Here is a 12966-nt window from a genome sequence, read left to right as displayed (position 1 = left end):
GTCAATTCCTTGGCTAACTAATCAAGAGAAAAGGTGAAGAATGGTTTCGATTTTAAGCCACACAATATTCAAAAACTATCCGTAGTTGAATTATATATCACGTATTCAAAATTAGTTCTGAATAATTGAAGATTATGAGATGAGTTTCAAACTAATTCTAAAATTAATTTTTCCAAAGTAATAATAGAATTAGAATAATTTTCAATACTTCTAACCATTAATGATGAAAAACAAAACTCAATCTTAAAAAAGTAAAGAAGTAAGAATTAAAATAAAGAAAACACTCACATTATATATTCATAAACTAAATAGAATTCCTAACTTTCAACAATGGAGGTTTAGTGACTCATGCTAATGAAAAAAACTAAAGAGATGAGAGATATACGTACGGTGATTCTAGATCCTCCGGATTTAAAGGTGGCAATGGGTAGGGTATGGTAGGGTTTGGATCCAACTCTAATCCTACTCGCAGGTTGAGATTTTTATATAAACTCAACCCTATCCTACTCCGGGTTGAGAATATCCCAACCCTAACCTTACACGTGCTTAACCCGCGGGTACCTAACTCTACCTGCGGATTACTAAAAAGATGTAACATTATTATATAACTTGATGATAATTTAAATAGAACTGACTTTTATGTAAAACAAAATATATTAAATTATCAATTAATAATCTTTTTTTACTGGCTAAGAATTTTTTGCATTTAGTAAAAGGTCTTTAGTTCAATATCCACTTGAAACATATTTTTATATAAGTATATAACATATACATATATAGGCTACGGATTGGTTGCGTAGGGTTGAGGCCCAACCTGCACCCTACTCGACCTGCACAAAAATCCTACCCGTACCCTATCCTACCCGCTGTGGATTGGGTTGGTAACCATACCCGACCGGATTGGGTTAGATTGGATACCAGCGGGTAGGGTGCATGTTGTCACCCCTACCCAGATTATCTCTATCTCTTGTGAACCTTGTTCACTTATATTATTTATATCCTAAGTTCTATCTAAAATTCAAATTCAAAAACTAACTCTAATATTATCTTTAGGAATGATAAGATAACTATCTACTTAAATTCAAATCAAATCTTAACAATAATTCAAATCTAATATAGAATTAAATCCTAACAACAAAATCCTTATGTTTCTAGAAGAAATTAATGCTAACTAATTTCTTGAATCTTGAATTTTCGGATGAGATTAAGGCTTCACATGATTTGCATATTGAAATTGAGTCTTGGCAAGTGTTGTATCCTGAAAGTTTAGAACTATGGAGCGCCGAGCGTGCTTCTTTAAATTTGGACGTTGGCCCATTTGTGCCTCCAGGCGAGGAATGCTGGGCATTGGTGAGCGGTCGCTGGGCACCGGTAGTTGGATGCCAGGTGGCGGTGGTTGGACGCTGGGCATCAGCTGTGATGTTTTAGGTGCTCAGTTTTAATATTTTGGATTCTGGTTGGGCTTCCTTTGAATTGTATTTGTATTTTCTTGTTAAAAAAGTTTTAATTCTTGACTATTTTGAGAACAAAAATTTTTAAAAACACATGTCATGGGGTTCGGCTATATTTTTATGTTGGTTGTCGAAGACCTAACACAATCCTCCTCTTTTATCCAGGTTTGGGACTGGCTATGTACCGCAACTGTAACATAGGCGGAGTTTTTAAAAGAACACAATAATACTAAAATAACTCCAAATACTTAATTAATTTTAAAATTTCATTAGAAAATATAAGAATTTTGATTAAGATCTAAAAAAAATTAATAAAAAAAATCTAAAAATTATTAAAGATATTTAGATATTAAGATTATAGATTTAACCCCTTCTCTAGACCATTAAAAACCTTCATAAACATATATATAATCAAATAATAAAATAAACAAGCTATCTAGGCAGCAGTAAAGAAATTATAGTAAAGACAAGATAGAAGTAGTTTGGTTTAGGAAAAACCATTGTTATATGATTAATTGACTTTTATGGAATTAATTATGAGGGTACAATAATGGACTTCAATTTTTCCAGCGAAATGACATTGAATTGAAATTGTACACGAAGATGGGTCCCTGGCTGAGGAAGAATTTTTGGACAAATGAATAAACAACTTTGCCTACAAGTTTGAATATGTAGTTCTAGTGTCTCCCTCTTCAACAACACTAGCTTTATTATCAAGACACTAACTGCCAAAATAAAAAGAGTATCCATAATTCTCCTCCAGAAAGCAAAAAAACAAAAGTTAAAATTAAGTATTTATTAATAATTTTGGTACAATTTATATTATGACAACTATATTTATCATTCAAATTATATGGGTAGAAAGTAATTTTTTCAATTTTACTAATACTACCAAATATAATTAGATATATAGAAAAACATATTTAGATCCACACGGTAAGAGTATACACAAATTAAATTTACAAAGAAATAAATGATAGCTATTCTCACATAAAGATATTTTTATAAAAAAAATAATAATTTAAATATTAACAAATATTATGTTAAGAGTTTAGTCAATTCATTTAATAGTTATCAATTATTATTATTATTATTATTATTATTATTATTATTATTATTATTATTATTTGGTAAAGCACTTTGTGAATCTTAAGTTGCAAACATAAATTGGGAGCCTAAAGATTTGATTTTCCTTTCCTTTATTCCTTGTGAGCAGGACGATGGTTTCCTTAATTTATTTTAATTATTGTTAGGTTCTCTCTCTTCCTTTTCGACCACTTTCATTTGTATTACAAATTCTATGATATGAAAAAAGATGATATAATGAAAAAAAATAATTTTTAAGGGAGAAAGATATTGTGAATGGCTCTTTAATTTGATACTTTAATAAGATATGTAATTTATTGTGGGGTGAACATAAAAATTGTGTGAATTACGTTCACATATTTCTCCCTCATAATTATATCCTTTTAAAGTTTGTTACGTTGCTGCTTTTTTTTTTAATGACGTTCTGTATATATATCCAAAATTTTGAATGAATAAAACTATTTTTTTTCTCACAATATCTTTTAACTCGACAAATTAAAAAACTAATTCGTTATATGTTATTATCAGAGCTCCATTTAAATATTTATGTGCAACATAAATATAGCTAACAGATTAATCAACTAATGAGTATGGGATAGATTGGTTCAGAAAGAATACTAGAGGGCCAACAAAATTTATTTTTTTTTGTTAATTAACCATCAATATTTAAAAGTGTGGGTTAAAAGTATATTGTTGGATAATCACAAAAAAAAAAATATATTGTTAAATTACTAAACTAAAAAAATTCGGATTGATATAATAGTTAGCTCATTAGTCCGTTTAAACAAGTATTAGGAATTCTATTCCCGCCTTATACATATAGCAACGTATTAACTGACGACAAACCCTTAAATGAAATTCTGATCCGCGATGGATTAATCTTGTTTTTTAAGAATTTCTCCTTGTCCAAATTGAAGTGGGAGTGGGTGCAAAACAAAACCAAAATCCCAGATTTCCTGGGGGGTTTTAACGCGGTTGCACATAGCTTAAGGTTATATATGCATTGTATGTACCGGCTAAGCTAAATCCTGTAATATAATCTATAATTTTATTTTATGGAATTAGAGTGCATTCACTACATTTTATTGATATCAACGTTGAGTGTATTAAGGGTAACATTGCAATTAATTAATATATACTATTGGTTTCAGCAAGAGGGTATATAGACGCGGATTTAAGTATTTTTACCTAAAAGCGAAGGACCTGTTTGGTTTGTAATTTCATTTTTTTTAGAATTTATAAATAAAAGTAAAAAATATAAAATATAAAATGAAAAATTCTAAAAATAATTAAAAATTAAAAGTAAAAATAAAAAACAAAATCACAAATCAAATAAACTTTAAGATAGTGTTTATTTTTAAAGACTAAAATTGAGACTAAGATATTAAAATTTAGTATTGTATTTGTTATAGAAACATAAAATTTTAGTCTTTTTTGTATTTTCAAAAATAGAGATACAAACAAGGACGGTTCCAAATGTAGTATTGTGGGAGCAAGTGTTTCTATTACAATTTAGAAAATTTAGAATTTTTTTAGTAGTATATGATAATAATATTTATTTGTCCTCATTAGATTATTTAATTTGACCCCACAATAATTTTTTACTCAACTTTAGTACTTAATCGTCAATTTAAAAATTACATATTAGATATTCGTTAGAATGATCAATTCTCATATTTAAACGAAATTAGTGTTCTTTCTTAAAAATCAACTCAAAAGAATATTATTTATCTTTTTTTAAAATTAACTTTAATTTTTGCGTAGCAACTGTATTAATTGAAAAAACTTTTCTAATTATGAATATCAATAAGAGTCGGCTTCTAATTGTGTTGAGAAGTGAGTTTCTAAATAATTGTTTAATAATATATATAGAAAAAAAATTTTGATAGCAGTGTTAAAAGAAAAATTACTTAATTTTTTAAAAATATAAAACTTCAAATAATAGAATTTTAAATTATATCTTATTATTTAAATTATTATTTTAGTGTTTTAATTTGTATATTAGATATTTTGAAGGCTAATTGTATTTTACAATAAAACAAAATATAATCATAATAATAATAATCATGCTATATATACATAAAAAATAACTATCCGTATAAAATATATATTGAAATATAAAATACATATTAAAAATAAGTTAAACAATAAATATATTTATACACAGATATATAATGATTAATAGATAATTTAATATTTAATATTTTATGTACACATACTATTTTTATTATAAAAATTATTATTGTTATATAAATTTTGTCCTACTACTAAAATTTTTTGAATTCGTCACTGAATACAAAGAATTGAAATTTTAGAAATGAGGATTGAAACTTTAACAATATTTTTTCAAATAACTAAGAATAATTAATTAAAATATTCTTGTTTTATCTCTATATTTATCTTAAATCAAATAGAATATTAAGGCATAATTTAGTTATGTATATATTTCACCCCAAACATATATAGACTTCTAAATCTCTGTCTTTTTTTTTTTTTGGTCTAGTAAATCTTTGTCTTTCAATTTCTATCTCTCAATTTTAATCTTCCTTACAAACACATCCTAAAAGAATTATACTAATGGCTCAGACTCAAAAGTCGAAACTCGTCGTTCCTTGTTTTTGTTTTTTATTTGTTTTTGTATTTTTGAGGAAACAAGAAGAAGACTACTAATGAGAGACTTGAGAGATATACGATGGAAGAGTTTTAAGTGTATCGAAAATATCGGTGTTCCAATTATTTTAATCGTTGATTTGAATTATAAAAAATATATATAATATATATTAATTGAAATCAATGGTTAAAATAATTGGAAGGAAGTTTGGAACGTTCTTGGTACACTTGAAAAATTTTTTTTTTTTTGGTAGCTAAAACGGGGTGAAAATTTTCCTATATGATATACTTGAAACTTGACCATGGTCTATGTAATAGAACTTCTTGTAAGAACTTTTGGCCCAATATTCACCCTAAACGGAAACAATTTCCAAATGATAGGCCCAATGGTTGACATTAGAGTGAGTCCATGAAGGAAGATATTTTTGGAATCAGTTTAATAGCAAACTTTCTGTCTCACAAAACCATGTTTTTGGGCTCATATATATTGGTTGTATGTTATGGACATAGTCCGGTACATGTATAAAAAGGAAAACTAGACGTCCAAAAACATAAGCAGAGCCTAACTAAAGAAGCAAAACACTAAACCCAAACAAATCTTCATAAAGAAAAGAAAAAAAAAGAAATATTAAGATATTGATAACTTTTTGAGAAAAACCCAAAACCGCCTGACAATTACTTCGAAAAACAACGAGCCCTTAACAAAAAAAAAATCTAACCCGACCTTTGACAATTACCTCGAAATGATAATAAGGTTTCTGTGCCAAAAAAAAGTCAATATTATTTTTTTTAGCACAGGAGCTAATCAGTCAAAAAAAAAATCAAAGATCGAATTGGATATTTTTTTTTTGGACTTCGTTGTCATTTTGAGGTAATTGTTAGGGACCGGGTTAGATATTCACTCTAACTTTTTTATATTTGAATTAACATTAACTAATTCTTATTTTTTTATTAAAAATATTAGCCCTTACATCCCTAAAGAAAACCAAGGTATTTTTAAAAAAAAAATCCAAAATAAAAGGGACGAAGAAGAAGAATAGATGATGATGATGATTTACTTGCTGTCTCCCAACTTCATCAGGTTCCGTAGCAATGACAAACGAACTTTCTTCAATCTTCATTACTCAAGCAGCCTCAGCAAAAACACGTATTTCACGTCTTCGTTCAAATATGCCACAATAATAAAGAAAAAATTCTTTATTATGTGTATTGTATATGGCCCTCAATATTTGTGGTGTGCAACTCTTAATACTAAAATCATCTTAAAATTTCTTTGTCCACTCCATTTTAGATATTTTTCACCATCTTTTCTGTTTTATAGTACATAATCTATATCATTTTGATAAAGGACAATGATATTAATCGCCCAATAATCAATATTGTAATAGCATACCAATTCAATACAGATACTACCCATTAAAAGAATAATTTGTCCCTTTTAATAGTTTTTTTTTTTTTTTACCAAAGATAAGAGACTCGAACCCGTAACCTCTTAATTGAGTATGGGAAGACTATGCCATTTGAGCTATTACTCATTGGCAAATTTGGAAAGATAGGAGACTTGAACCCGCAACCTCTTAATTGAGTATGGGGAGTCTATGTCATTTGAGCTATTACTCATTGGCTTCAAAAATTTGAAAAGATAGAAGATTCGAACCCGCGACCTCTTAACTGAGTATGGGAGTCCCTTTAATAGTTTGTTATTGGTACAATCCAGCTTTTAAATTAAGTATAAAGCAGTTGTTTACCTAAACATATAAAAGTATGCTGGCATAAATTTAGATTATATTTACGTAAAATTTTATATATTTTACACATATTTATTTAGATATTTTTAATTTTTTTCTAATACTATAAATAAATAATTTAATTCATCCAGAATGTTATATATCTCTCCATTCTTATATCTCTTAAACTATTATTATTTTGTTTGTCAAAATCTCTTATATCTACTCTACTTCTATGAGAAGTCATTCTAATCTCACTTTTGAAACGGTATATTTTTACAATTTGTTGATTGATTATTAGCATTATAAAGCATCAAACAAAAATAGACAAAATATCTAAAATAGAAAAGACACAAAAAAGGTGCTTTAAAAATAATTGTCAACTAAATTTTAAAATTTTAGAAATAAAAGAAAAACCATAAAAAACACGTCTTTATCATTTTAACGGGCATTGCTAGGTGTATATTAAAATCAGTTACTAATATAAAATATAAAATACACATTAAAAAAATTATATATATTTATCATTTTTGTTTTGATATATGGTTTTTTTTTTCTAGCCACAAAACACTAATTACGTGTGAATAGTAGTGTGCGTATAGATATATTATTTTAGAAAGTAATAATTGAGATTAAGAACAAATGAGGTGATTGTAGCTTCAACTTTTAGGTGATAATGATTTGAGAACAAATCTAATCCAAGATTTATGAGAGAAAACCATAACATCAATATCTAACTCTGATGGGTAATGGCGTGTCCATTATTCAAGTATTGTATATTCGCAAAGTACAGTGAGTTAGCAACTTTCACGATTCAGAGAAGCTTTGTTAAATTTGGACCAATTCACGACTTTGTTAAATTTAGAAATATGACATTTTCAGTTACGACTTTGTTAAATTTGGACCAATTCACGAGGGCAATACGTAATTTGTGGTCCCTAAGTCTTACACATCTCTTATGGAAATATCATTTTCTGTGGAACAAATATTATTGTCCATCTTTCAACGCATCTCTCTTCTTAAAAATTCATGTTTGCCAAATTATGTGCATCTTAAAAAATTTGAGTGAGCTTAATACGAAAATAAAAGTAAATGGTCACATTAATCTTCAAAAGATCATTTATTTTTTTAAATTAGTTATTAAATTTTTTTTTAATTAAATCTGTCTTTTAAAAATTTTAAATTAATTATTTTAGTCTTTTTGTCATTTTTATGGCTAACGCCTGACATCAAAATTTGTTGATGTGACATATTAAGTTGTTAGATTTTTTTTCTCCTTTGTGAGATCCAAGCCCAACTTTTTGGGGTGTATTCTTGCACCCTAGCGTCTCTACCAAGGTTCTGAAAATCGGATCGGACCGACCAGTTCGACCGGTCGTGGTGATATAAGCGGTCCGGTCCTCCTCTAATAACCGCTGGAGAAAAAATCGGAAAAAAACCAGTGAACTGGTCTAAAACCGCCCGGTTGGGCCAGACTGGTGACCGGCCGATTTTTATAAAACAGTAAAACGACGCCGTTTTTAGTTGTAAAAAAAAAAAAAGTAACCCCCCTCTTTCTTCTCCCATGCCCATTCACTCACACTACAAGAAAAATACCCATTCAGCCACACTTTTTTTAAGCTACATTTGAAAAGCGTAGCCTATTCATAGAATAGGCTACGCTTTTCTCAGTGTTGCCTGTTTTTTAGAGAAAAGGAAACACAATTCTGGCATCATTTAAAAAGTGTAGCCTTAGATATTATAGAAATCACTTATAAAGCGTAGCCGTATGTTAATATCTATGGGTACACTTTTATATCAAAGAGAGCGCTTTTTAAGAGTAGCCTATTTATTAAGTTTTGGGTGCGCTTCAAAAATGTTGCCTAATGTATCTAAGTGAAATGTCCAATAACACTTAGTAAATTTTTTGAATTTTTCCCAAATGATACATGCGTACAAACACTTAGCCAAATCAGAAAACATAACCCTTAGCCACTGAAAACATAACACTCGATCATCACTACCCTTAGCTTTTCCCTTCTTCGCGCCACTCATCACCCCCAAATCAGAGAAAAGGATCGCCATCACCAGTCAACACTCACCACTCACCACTCACCATCTCCACCAGTCACTCATATTCGTCACTCACCACTCACCACGCCATCACTAGTCTTCATCGTCGCTTCTGTTCGCTGCGCTCTCACATTAGGTAAATTTTCCCCCTTTTTGTATCCATTCAGCCTCACTCACGCACTCTCATCCTCCCTCAACTCACACACACGAAAGAGAAGAAATCAGAAAAGGGGAGCACAGGAAGAAGAAGAGAAGAAGAGAGGAGAGGGGAAGGAAGGAAAGAAACGACGACGCCGCATATGGCTCCACCGCTGTCGAGCGCCGGTGAAAGAGAGCTCGAGGGAGAGAGAAAACGCGATGGAGGAGAGAAGAAAGGCGTGCTTGGTCGCCGCTGAAACTCCACCGCCATTGCTAGGGCTTCTTCCACCGCTATCATCTCCTCAAGATTCAGATTCCCTTCTTCTCTTGCATCAATTTCTCGTTCCACGCTATCATCTCCTCTCTCCCCGCTTTTCAGATCCTCATTCAATTTCTCATCATCTCGTTCTTCTCGCCATCATATCGTGGTCAAAGCCACCGATGACTCTTCCAACCTATCCGGTGATGATCCTTTTCGATCTTTCCCGTGGTTCCAATCCGACTCTGGTAATCTTTCCTTCTTTTTCCTGAAATTTCATTCAAGTAGCTGGATTTTCCTTTCACTGATTGTTGTAATTGAAGTTCATTTCAATTGCGGAATTTGATTCTGCAGCGCTAGTTGTGATTGTGCAAGTTGTGAAACATATTTTTGTATATATAATATTCAAATGTGTATGCTTTTTTAGAATATTTGAGCTGAAATCTTGAAAATTAAAATTAGTTTTTGTTGAAATGAAATGGTGGAGCTTTTGCTTCTTCTTTTCGATGTTTATGTGCTCTAAGTTATGGTTATTTTGTTTCTTCAAGGCCTAGTGATTTTGCTGCTTTAGTTGAGTTAGGTATTCTTCAAGTATAATTTATAAACTTTCAGAGGATTTTTAGGTTATTGAAGGGTGCAGTGCTTTTTGGATTCATGGCATTTGGTACTTTTTAAGTTTTAATTGATCGATAACTGAGATTGCCTTCATCAGAGTCTGCATTTTGGAAAATGATATACTGCTCTTTTATGCTGATGAGATTTATTTGCTAAGTAAAAAAAAAAAAGCGGCCTGGTTTACAAGCATCCCGCGTTCACGCAGGGTCCCGAGAAGGGCTGCACCCAACGGGTGTAATTTATTTGCTAAGTACTATATTGCTAATTTGTTTCAATGATTTCTCAGAAATTCAATGGGTTCATGAGGATAGAATTACATTGTTCACCGCTGATGGACTGGTGCAGATTGGAGGCTCCATCACCCCTCGCCATGTTAGCTCTTCAGATGTATGATTTTATTATGCAATTTCATTAATTTTTTCTATAATAATTTATTTAGGTAAAAAAGGTGACCATGTCAGTGCCGTTTCGGTTCTGTTAACCATGCTTGTTGGTGTTGGGGTTTTAACTTTTTAGGATTTATCTTGGATTTATCTTGGCTTTAAAGAGAGAAGACCTAATACAAAATTTACGAAATCGCTTAGGAGTTATTTGATTTGGTTATGACTTATGAAAACACTTTGTTGTTGAATAGCTTAATATAAACTGGTTTTCTTTTGTGGTATAGGTAGTACCGAAGACTATTGGAAAAGATAGGATGCTGCTCAAGTAATGGATCAGGTTGAGGACTTGTGTTTTCTTCACTTTGCATCGATCTGTAGAATTTTTCTTCTACAAAATTCCTCAGCTGATTAAGAATATATAGTTATTTTGTTTACTGACATGATGGTGTTTGTGTTGTTGTAGTTAGTATGGGAAGGACTTGGACTTGGAGGAGGGATAGATGTCCGAAATTGGGGCAGGTAGAATGATAAAACCGATTGTGCTCTTTTGTGTCTAATGAATTTCCATATGAACTGCTTCTTTCCTTGTTTTGCAGCCTGGTTTATCAGGCTATTTCAATAGCAAATAATGCATGCTGGGCTATTGGAGAACTTGCAGTTAAGGTATGTTAATGTTATGTTCTACATTCTGATTAAATTTTGTAGAATTGTATTGTGGCTGGAATCTAATTGGCTTAGTTAGAGTTATGTGCATAATGTAGTTTTAAACTGTTAGTTTCAAAAGCCAATTAGGACAAATGGTTCTGCTCTTTGTGATTGCTATTTGACTGTTATCTTTTAATTTTCCACTTATATATTTTTGTCTTATGAAATTTTTTTGTCTAAAACAACACTTGTTGGCACAATTGACAATAAATGTATGAATTTAACTAAATTTAACTAAATGTACCCACCGTATATTCACCTGTTGGCACAATTGACAATAAATGTATAAATTTAACTAAATTTCATAAACAGAAAGTTTAACTTGTTTCTTAAAAATACTTATTTGTAAATGTTTTACTATTCTATTCTATTTGTGTTTTGAGGGAACTTTTTTAAGTTGGGATTGGGTTTTGGAGTGTGGACGGGAATTTCCAAAGGAGGAAAAGAAAAGGCTGAAAAAGCAAAACCTTAGCTTATGAGCATGTGAGGGAGAGGACGACTTTCTCACTTGATAACTCAAAACCGATCATATAATCTTAATCATGAGTCACACAACATGGCACTTGGCAAAGAGATGCTCATTCACCACATGTGACACCTTTTCTTGTTTATTGCTTCTGTCCCACGAATGGTTTCTGATTCATTCAAATATGTATTACATAAGGATAACCAAGAAAAAAAAAGGGAATTTCACTTACCATGAAAAAAAAAGATAGAATTAAAGCTCAATCTATTAATTCTGGAAGAAAGCTCACTTGATTTAATGCTTGTTGCTTCTTTCCCTCAGATTATGTTATGCTAGTGTATAAGAGAGAATATTAATTTCTCAAAGTATGACAAATTAGTTGGCAATGCTTGACTTTTTTGCAGATGAACATCACAAGATTTCTGAGCACAAGGAATGTGTAGCAGCTGTAATTTTTGTGTGTAGAAGTAGAACCCACTACACTAGCCACTAATATCGGATTGCCAAGAAGCTCTAAAGAACAATCGTAATTAGGAATGTGCCTTAATAATACTATTATGAAAATCTCACTTCCTGTTATTAATTAGTCACAGGTACAGTATAGTACTTAATTACTTATTTCACATTTCCAATGGATATATATGTGTGTATATATATTAATGTAAAGTTGAGCGTACATATTAGGAGGTTAATAAAAAGAGTAGTAAATCCCGCCTTGTGCATGCAGCAACCCATTGGCCAGCGGCAAACCCTTAAATGGAGCTCAGTACCGCGACGGATTAGTCCTTGACCTGTCGGGTTGGGGGATACCGTGGGAAACCAAAAAAAAAAAAAAAAAAAAAAAAAATAAAAAGAGTAGTAGGTTTGGTAAGCTTTCACTGCTATATCTTTATGCCTTTTAGGATGGCTGTGAATGCTATAAACAATGCTTGTAAGAGATATTGGCATTTGGGATTTGATGAGTTATAGGTTATTCTTTTATTGATGGGGTGATTCTTTTGTTGTTGCCTGTCAAAGTTGCTGCCTTTAGGCTTTATAAGTTAAAAAAGAATTCACTTGGTTGCTGGAATTGATTGCAGATTTGAGTTATCTTCTGTGGTCACCACATTTTAAAGCAACAGCGACAACTTTAAAAGATGAACTTGGAGACATGAAGGCCTAACAGTAGCAACAAGAGGAAGAGATTCATGGATTGTGGAATATGGTTTAGTTATTAGAAAATACTTATGTAAGATATAATATTTTAGTTTTTCGTAGAGTATTAGTAGTAAATTTTAAGTGGTCTCTTGCTTATTTTGATATGACTATGCTTAATTTGGTGTGAGATGTATGAATATTCAAAATTAATTTCATTTTAATACTTTTGGTTCTTTATAAATATATTTTGTTTACAGATAATTTTTATTATTTAAATAAATTTAGTATAATTTTATATTTATTTTTATTTTATTTTATTTAATTCATTTAATTAAAA

The 12966-nt window shown here is 30.6% G+C and overlaps 1 protein-coding gene across 4 annotated transcripts; it reads left to right on the top strand.

Moving 5' to 3' along the window:
* The first annotated feature begins 8666 nt into the window (after positions 1-8666).
* LOC112765573 (uncharacterized) lies at positions 8667-12870 on the top strand. Of its 4 annotated transcripts, none has more exons than XM_072222428.1 (7): positions 8667-9571; positions 10225-10325; positions 10606-10658; positions 10785-10840; positions 10918-10984; positions 11897-12085; positions 12572-12870. In XM_072222428.1, the coding sequence occupies exons 1-3, from the start codon at positions 9284-9286 to the stop codon at positions 10607-10609; spliced, it is 393 nt and encodes a 130-aa protein (XP_072078529.1). In that variant the 5' UTR covers positions 8667-9283; the 3' UTR covers positions 10610-10658; positions 10785-10840; positions 10918-10984; positions 11897-12085; positions 12572-12870. The 4 variants fall into 4 exon arrangements, with proteins under 4 accessions (XP_072078529.1, XP_072078530.1, XP_072078532.1 ...); XM_072222431.1 differs by having other exon boundaries at positions 9106-9571; positions 10284-10325; XM_072222429.1 differs by having other exon boundaries at positions 11897-12870.
* The last annotated feature ends 96 nt before the right edge of the window (positions 12871-12966 follow it).

Source organism: Arachis hypogaea, chromosome 17 (assembly GCF_003086295.3).
Source record: "Arachis hypogaea cultivar Tifrunner chromosome 17, arahy.Tifrunner.gnm2.J5K5, whole genome shotgun sequence".
NCBI lineage: Eukaryota > Viridiplantae > Streptophyta > Magnoliopsida > Fabales > Fabaceae > Arachis > Arachis hypogaea.
The sequence above is the reverse complement of the archived record's forward strand: the minus strand, read 5'-3'. Positions and strand labels throughout refer to the sequence as shown.

Coding starts and splice junctions, on each gene's coding strand:
- LOC112765573 (XM_072222428.1), top strand. CDS start 9,284: ATGGAGGAGAGAAGAAAGGCGTGCTTGGTCGCCGCTGAAACTCCACCG. Junction 9,572..10,224: donor GTGGTTCCAATCCGACTCTG/GTAATCTTTCCT, acceptor ATGATTTCTCAG/AAATTCAATGGGTTCATGAG.